This window comes from Motacilla alba, chromosome Z (assembly GCF_015832195.1).
Source record: "Motacilla alba alba isolate MOTALB_02 chromosome Z, Motacilla_alba_V1.0_pri, whole genome shotgun sequence".
NCBI classification, from domain to species: Eukaryota; Metazoa; Chordata; class Aves; order Passeriformes; family Motacillidae; genus Motacilla; species Motacilla alba.
In genome coordinates, this window is record NC_052046.1 from 11,373,970 (window position 1) to 11,383,129 (window position 9,160).

At 33.0% G+C, this 9,160-nt stretch overlaps 1 protein-coding gene across 8 annotated transcripts in view; it reads left to right on the forward strand.

The window, feature by feature from the left end:
• The window catches only part of SPEF2 (sperm flagellar 2), a 74,660-nt gene extending 68,291 nt beyond the window's left edge, over nt 1-6,369 (forward strand). For 6 of the 8 annotated variants that reach the window (XM_038124844.1, XM_038124846.1, XM_038124847.1 and 3 more), the window contains one exon: nt 5,044-6,368. In XM_038124844.1, coding sequence (XP_037980772.1) covers nt 5,044-5,127 — 84 coding nt within the window. In that variant the 3' untranslated portion in view covers nt 5,128-6,368. Of the gene's footprint in view, nt 1-5,043 lie in introns of all 8 variants that reach the window. The other 2 variants (XM_038124849.1, XM_038124852.1) reach the window with 1 other exon arrangement.
• The last annotated feature ends 2,791 nt before the right edge of the window (nt 6,370-9,160 follow it).

The window sequence follows — 9,160 nt, forward strand, 5'->3', positions numbered from 1 at the left end:
AATGTACGTGCAATTAATATAGATACTGCCAATTTGCAATGTAGATCAGCTATACAGCCCAGCAGCTGTATGGTAGATCAGGTTTTTTATTTTCTGTGAAAATTCCATCCATCAAAGGCTGGGCCGCTTTCGGACCTCTTTATTGTGCAAGTCTTGCTGGCCTGCAACTGCCTGATGAGGCTTTGCCTTTCTCCTCATCCATAGAAAGGAGTCTGGTTGAATTATCCTCCCAACAGAATCATACTGCAGGACACTGTAGGATATGTGGTATTCCGCCCCATTCCACCCCAGACCAACCAGGCAACAGAAAATGGCATGCAGAGGCAATACAGGTCCAAGTGTTCTTCCCTGCCATTGTCTAGAGCTTCCCTGTGGCCTGCGCCTATGTTTAAACATACATTAAAACAGTTGCACAAAAGGCAAGTTTGGGCCAGAGAATCACCCTATTTAAGGTATCAAACTATGGCAAAAATACTTGATACACAGGATGTAAGAAAACAGCATGAGAAGATGAGAGGATGCTTGCATGTGCATGTCTCACTTCAAATGGGACAATAAACAGTCAATAAACAGTCTTCACAAGTTTTAGATGATCACCCCCATAGTGTCCTGCAAAATGTAAATCTGAATAAGATATATGATAGCTTAGGAGTAACTTGTTATTTCTTAGTTATATTCCTCACTTGTAGGATGTGAATTGCCCAGCATTTATTGAGTCACTCATAATCATTGTCAGTAGAAAATAAAATATAGGAATAAAAGAATATATTTACTCAGTAAAAGTGAGGGTTAAAAATCCATTTACTACAGTAGAAAGTGATAGAAAATGTAAGACAAAGACAAGACAATAAAATTGAAGATTATAACTATCCATGTGTGTCCATCCTGCCTATGTTGATATCTTAGCCAATTTGGGAAGACAAATGCCATGCAATGTTAGGTCATTCCTCCCTTCCCTTCCCTTACCCATTCTTTCTTCCCGACTCTTTTATTTAATTGAGTACTGCATTTTCTAATTTGAATTTTCTTCCAACCTTACTGAATTTCTTGTCGACCAAAGCATTTTTTAAACCAGCTCTCTAGATGTGTTCCACCTCAAGAATTGTTGTTTACACAAATGCTCACTGACTTTGTAGCATTTAATAAAATGCAGCCTCTTCATGAAGACCAAATGTGATGAAACCTAAATTAAAACTTAATTAGGGTGTAAACTGAGTAAAGCCTATCTATATGCTAGGCAATTTACAGACACTCTTTGTTAAAATGTTTTCACACTGGCCAATAGCTGAAAATCAAACACACCATGTTTCTACTCTATTAAAATTTCTGATTTTCCTTTACCATTTTTAGGGGATGCTTTGTTACGTAGCTTAAAGAGTAGATTGCAGAGCATGTTTAAATTGTATTAGCTACCATCAATTACCTATGTTATTCTGGCTAGTAGGATATATTTGGGGCAGTTCAGATATAAAAATTGTCAGTCTATGAGAAAAGCTGCAGGACAGTGTATATGAATCTTGGCAGTAACTGAGGGTTTCAGTGCACATATTCTAGCCCAGAGATGTTCCTACATCTTGTTTATCTATTGGGATTACTCCACTTAAATGAGGCATTTTTCCGCTAATTTGGCAGGTTACATTGATTCTTGTACCTCCTGACTCAACAGTTAGGTAATGCAGAGCTTCAGTTATCATTTGTAATACTTAAAATTTCCTCTTGAAAAGGCTTATACTGACTGTATCTCAAATATTGTACTCTATGGTTTCTGTACTTAAACCCAAACCATTTCATTCTTTGACTGTACCGTTAAATACAGACAGTTTTATGTAGGAAATCAACATTCAGGTTTACCAAAAGAGTTTTATATTCACCAGCAAACAAGCACAGAGACCCAGGGGCCATTGTTGTTGCAATTCTGGTCTATTATACAGACTCCTGGAAGATTTTTCCTGTATCAATTCCCTATTTGGGGAACAGGTGAACTTTTTTCTTTCCAAGACAATATTTTTAGCATCAATTATTGTTGCAGAAATTCTCCTCAGAGATGTCTATAAAAATGAAAGTCAGCCACAGTGCTGGTATTTTGAGATCTTTTACAAGATAAATATAGCAAGTCAGGGTGTGGTTTCTAGAAGTTAAAATGTTTGTACTAATGCAGTCATAAACAGCAAAAAGTAAAATGTTTTGCTGAAAACTATAAAGGAAACATCTAGCTTACAATTTTTCAAATTTAAGTTAGGATACCTGATTCCTTTGGATCTTGATGACCTGTTCAATTTCAACCATTATTGTCTGTCAAAACTCAAAAAATATTTTTTCATGTGAGATGTATTGTCTTTTGCTGGGATTTATTTTTCTCTGCTAATGGACTGGCACCATCCTACATGATGGTGACCTTTCTGTCAGCCTTAGTACAAATGTCTACAAATTAATATGCCCAGAAATTCTATTACTTTTTCATCTTGTCTTTTCTGACCTGATTACAAGGTTTTCTGGTCCTAACTAGAACTTACAAGTGCTTGCCATTATCAACACATTTTTTTCACTTATCAGATAAAATTTATTCCATGAGAATAGGCAGATGACACATTTGTATGTTTATGAAGGAACTTCATTACATGCTCAATTAAATTTTCTTTAAGTAAATTTAATAATAAATGAGAGAAGATTTTTATTATTAGACCAGCTGATTCAAATGGGAGAAGCAAGCAATCTGCTTTTTCCACTGCATGCATTCATCTGTTCAATTTGGTCAATTAAGGGGTTTTCTTTAGGCCTCATTATTTATTGGAGGCCTAAAATTATTACAAATTTTACCATCTGTTCTGAGACTGTCACATATATGGTAATACAGAAACAACCACATATTTTAGTAATTCTGCATTTTGATTGTGATACATTTAAAGAAAGAGTCTGGGGTATATTCTACTTCTATAATTATTAATGCTTAATGCAGTATTTTTTACTTTGAGTAAACTACATTCTTATAATTACTGAAGATAAGGTAGTTTGATAATTAGCGTTCAGTTTATTAATATAAAAAATATTATGCATTGGGAAAATTGCATTATATTTCTTATTCTGCTTTCAAATCCTGAATAGCCCTTTTAAAAAAGTTCTGTTTTTGAAGATAGGGATATCACATCGTATTTCTATGTGTTTATGTTTTGAATACATTTAGCAGGCCCTTGCATTATGCTTGTTCCATCTAAATTATTTCTCATATGGTTACTGCTGTTAATGTTGTTCATTCTGTTAATCCTTTCAGTAACACAATCCAGATATTCTTTCAGATAGGAGTTCCACTGAAGTGGGATTTCTATTAATCTATAGTTAACATGGCTTTTTGAAAAAATGTTTATTAGTATGTTGAAGAACTACTACAAAACCTGTTTATACCTGCAGCATCCATTTAATATTACACAACAAACATTCAGAATTCTATGTATCATTTCACAAAGTTAAAAAGCTTCTTGTCATAGAGAGAGTTCATACAGATTATATTACATCTTATGAACTGGACCATGTATCAATGTTTTGACAAAAAAAGAGTATTGTTGAATCACTGTTTAGTCATAAGCTGTAACTGTGACACTTATGAAACTTGAGAAGCTTTTTTCATGTGGTGTTTTAAATGTCCCAGTGTGCAAGAAAAGGAAAATCTAACTCAGTGTTTAAATACCTAATTGAAAAAAGGGACCTATGTTATGCTTCTCTTGATGATGTATCCCATCCCTAAATGATCTTAGAAAATTTAATGTACATAAAAGATGCTGTTTCTTATATTAAAGAAGTATAAATAATATGTGTTCATCTTAAAAAAAAAAAGTTTCCTTCTTTGAAGACGGACATAGTAAAAGTGTTGGAGCACTCTATCTCCAGTTTTATTGACAGCATTTAATACTACATTTATTTTTATCTAACCAGGATTGAAACTACTTTTTCTGACTCAGTTTGCTGGAAAATGCCTCCTTATAGTGAAGTGTTTCCTAGAATCAAAGATAAATATTAGTGCAACCCTTTAAAACCAAGGACTGGTAATACTTCCTTTTAGCATAGTTCTGTATTCACTGAAATGCTTCTGGTATAAGTTTGTGAGGCATCATTAAATACAGGCAGTTTCTGCTTTTGAGAAAAGGTTGTATCTTCAAAATATGCACAAAATATATATTCCACTACATGTATATAAAAATACTATGTGTAAATAAAAAATCTGACTGTTGATTATTCTCAAAAAAATGGAGAATAATTTCCTAAAAGGATAAAATGTGTATTCTGACAGTATCAGAAGATGCTAGAAAGCGAAATATTTATCTTTTTATTGAATGCTCAGCATGTTATTATTTTAAAACAGAAATTTCTTGTTCATCCTATTTTACACATCCTACAATGGATAGTATTGCTGAAATGGGAAATGGAGGAGATTCTACTAATAGAAAATTATTGAAAATTAACAAATCAGACAATATGTTAAAAAGAACTAAGCATAAAATTAAACTACTGAGGGTATATATTATTCAAACTATTAGTTACTTATTTTTTTTAATATCAATTCCCTGGAATTGTTAAAGTTCAGTCTGAAATATGACATACTAAAAAAACTCACTTAATGGAAGAATTTGTCTTTGTATGTTCTGAATGACATTTACTGGTTTAAACAACAATCTTGATACCTCTATTTACCAATAATATTAAGCTGATGTTTAAGATCTCTGTTAAAAACAGAGTTGCATTTTAACACAGCATTGTTTTGTAAAACCACCAAAGAAAACTAAGTCCCGTGGATAACATGAAAACATCATTTCAGTGATATTATAGCACCTCAGCTGAATGAGTTCCAGTGCCCTGCTGGAAGACATTGTCTGTAATGTGGGGAATCTGTAATTTACCTATACTGAAGTTAGTTTTTCACCATAATCTAGTCAGTGGAAAGCTCACCCCGAGGATAGACAGGTGTTATTACTGGGTTTTAAGGTGTTATTACTGCAGTTTTCAGGCTGCAATATGAAATTACTTTTAATATTTCCTTTTTCCTTTTCATAGGATATAAAAGTCTTTCTCCAAAGTTCCAAAGAAGCACAATCAACTGATGGGGAGCAAAACACATGTGAAGACATAAATGTATGAAAAATTACTGTTTATGAACATTAAGAAATCTTTTTTCTCAAAGTCTGTAAGAAATGTGTCTTACAGGACAGGTCCAGTCCTCTCTTCCATGAGAAAAGTTTTTTTTTTTTGTTTTTTGTTGCAAGAGAAAAATCCCATTCCAACTACACATTTTCTGTTACTTTAAAATTAAAAAAACCCAAAACAACAAAACCACAAAAAGGGAAGGTTATGGTTTGTTCATCTTAAATAGTCTGATGATAATTCTAAATAAAATAAAACAAATTTCTAAACTTAAATAGAGATGGTAGTGTTGTCATTAAGATTTGGTTAAAGAAAAGAATACGTCCGATTCTTTTAAATGTACTAAGATATCTGTTCAGCTTTTGTTGTATGTACAGTTTAATGATTAATTAATTTTAATGAATAAATGCTGTAATCAAATAATCTTTTAAAGCATGTTGCAATTTCTAGTTGATAAAATAAATGAAAACTGTTTCCTCTAAGACCAGGATAAACTGAGCATCATGTTCATAAAAACAGAGTGTTTGTTGACAGTGAAGATGATGAATCTTTGCCATTAAACCTTTCTATTTCTAACCTTGCAGTACATCACAACTCTACCACCTGCTAAAGACCTGCCTGCTGTCCTTTTATTATTGACAGAGTGTGTTGAAGGGCACCCCATACTCCAGACACACACTGCAGATTTTTATGTGTGATAGGTGCTTGTCTAAAAATATCTATGGCACACCATGACACCTAGAGAATGTTGACTTCTCTGGCAGATTAAGCAGAGTCTTGGTCAAACACTCTCCTTACAGCTTAATTGGGTGTTTCTTTTTCTATATGAAGTCTGAGTCTTACTCGTTTTCCTGGATAATAGGATCTTTGTGTTTAAGTGCAGTTTTATCCAATTTCTCAATTTTCTTGTGTCTAGTGATGACTGACTATAAGTTGATAGGAACTATTTTTTCATGGACCTCTGTGACATACATTTCACAATACTCTTTGTAAATAACTCCCCTGGATTTGAAAATGTAGATGCATTAAAAATTCTTGGTTTTCAGTGGTATTCTGGCATTCTTCTGACCTACAGTGTCAAGTTTTCTTAAGACTAAAACATAGGAAACTGGTAACTGATTATCTGAACTCAGTATAGGGTCTGATTATTAGTCTGTCAGCTGCCAAAGGTATTAGCAAACCTTTGGTATTTTACATTGACTTAGTACCTTGTATGTGAACACTACTTCTTCATTCTGGAGTATATTTTTTCTGCATTCATCATTACTCTCATAAAAATTGCATAAAAATGTTTAAATGGTCTTTTCCCTGTTTTGATTCAGCAAAGTATTTGAATATATGATGCTCTTTAAGAATACAAATAATCTCATTGAAGTCATATAACCCATAGGGAACCACAAACCTTTATGCTTTGCTGAGAATACTATCTACACAGAATATTTTTTTCATTTTAATATATCTTTATAACTTTTTACCAAGTATGCATGAGATAGTATAGATATGATGATGTTCCTTGTGAGGTTTCTAGATTGCCTTTCTGAGTTATAAAACAATTCTGTATCGAAAAAGTAATAGCATATAAAAAAAAGAGGAATGCTTAGACAACAACTAAAAGACCAGATAAATAAATCTGGCAGTAAATATTTTTTCAGATTTTTTAGAACCTGATGTCAATAATGGCAGGTTTATTTCTTTGATTAAAGACAGTCATGTTTTGAAAGGAAAGTCTAGGGGTAGCAGATCAAAGCACCTATATGTGATATATGACTCTCAGAATAGAACCCAGTCAGCTTATCACTTCAGGCAAAAAAAAATGTTAATGTCTCTTCAGTCTACATATTTTGTGCTAACCACACCAGCACAGAAGCAGATGTAACTTTGTTGTGCCCCCACAAACCATGCTAAAACCTCAACATCCTCATTTTACATGTGACAACAAACTTCATGATATGCATACAAATCATTCTTTTTACCAGAATAATTTCTTCACATAACACAGACAATTTGGTCAGTTTTATCCCCAGTATTTTTAAAAATAAAGTGTATATATTCACACAAGGATTTGGCTTTTTACTCCATATTAAATTATTACATGAATAGAAAGAATTACAATTTAGTTCTCTGCCTTTTGCATATTTCATAATGTTTAAATTGTTTCTTTTGTTCCACATTTAGTTTCTTATTAAAAACCATCTTTAATTACTAAGTGTTTAATTCTGACTTTGCACACTGGAGATTTCCATTAGAAAACAAAAAAGGTATTATTTTCAAAAAGCCTTCCCGACAATTCATAAACCTGAGTGAAGGAAGAAGAAGCTTCACCAACTGAAAATGATACATTTCTATTTAGGTGAGATTTTTCAAGTATTCCTCCTTTCTCATACACTGTTCATAAATTTTATATGTGACCCAGAATGGAACATAAAATCATTACTGATAATGTTTGAAATTAAGTGCAGATTGTAGAGCAGTGCAAAATAGTAAAAAGTGAAGTAGGTTGTGTGAAGGATCAAGCTTCATGCAGTGAGCACATACTCCTCTATGGGAAAGTAAAGGTATAATTTACAAAGCAAAGAATGTGTGGCCTGAAAATTGCAATGTATTTTTTCAACAGTTACTACTTGAGTATAGTTGAGTATCACAAGAGTTATTCAAGAGATTTTGAGTTCCCAGCCCAGCTGTGACCCAGACATAAAAGAGGTCCTTGTTTCTCTGAAGTGGGAATATTGAGTAGTTTTGCATTCAGATGTAGCAGAAGAGTTACAGTTATATCATGTTCAGCTTTTATAGCTACATTTCAAGCAGGATAGTTGAAACTAGAAAGTATTCAGAGAATAGTGTCAATAATGGTAGGAAATAATGTGTAAGATGTATAAGAAAGTATGAGGAACTTGGTGTCTTTACTTCACCAAAGGAAAAGGTAATGGGGTTTCAAATATCATTTTTACAAGAATCCATCTTCATTCTGGTAGACGCCATGTATATTCAATTGCTGTAACCTTTGGCTTCAAAATAACAAGCAGATTTTGAATAGGGAAGTGGATGAACTGTTGAAGCAACAATTGGCTAAATGAGCCAATTTCCTCATCAGAGAGTTGTAAAATCCAGATAGGTAATTCTTTTAGACACAGTTTGTGACAGGAACCAAAAGAAGAAATAACTGTCCATTTGATGTTAACATACAGAGTTCAAAAACTGAACCTGAAAGACTGGTTTGGCTTTCAGTTAATTGTAGGCAACATGCTCAATCCTGTTTTCACAGTGTACTGTCTTTTAATGTTTTATTTACTCCTTAATTTCACTTATATCAGATATTCTTGTCTAAGCTGCATAGAAAATGCCTTGGATGGTTTGCTTTAGAAAAGATGCAATAATAATTAAAATTTTTGTATTCCATACCTGCAAAAATCTTCTTTCCAAAAAGCTACAAACCATAAGGTGTTGCTGAATTAAGATGTTTTCTATACTTTTAGTAATTTGCACAAAATCTCCCAGCATAAATAAATCTCAACATTTCATTCTGTACAGAACTCTGGCTCCATATTAATCTTTTTCAGGGATATGATCCATTCCTTTATATAAGTAGAATACCTCCAGATTTGTTCCTCAGAAAGCAGTCTGGTACAGGAAGATTCAAAATTTTGCAATAACCAGTACACTTTAAAAGACAGTTATGTTTTGTTTTGTTATTTTGCTTTAAAATGGCTGAGTGATGTCACATCGTTGCCATAATAGCAAGAAAAGTTCCTCCATCTGCTCTGTGGTCCTTACCTCAAAATTTCCACTGAGCATGAGGTTCAGACATGCTTTCTTTTTTTATTCTTGGTAACTGAAGCCAGCTGTTTTGTTAAAAGCCTCTTAGATCTGCTGAAGTTTCTAAGTGTGTAGACAGCTTAAGAGAAGCTCTCCAAACAATTGAAAGAACAGAGTGATAAATGGAATCTGAAAATCAAGCACACTACACAAATTTCTTTACAATGTTATTGTTATGAAATTAAAGCAATATCAATCAGAAAATTTCAGAGGTTGT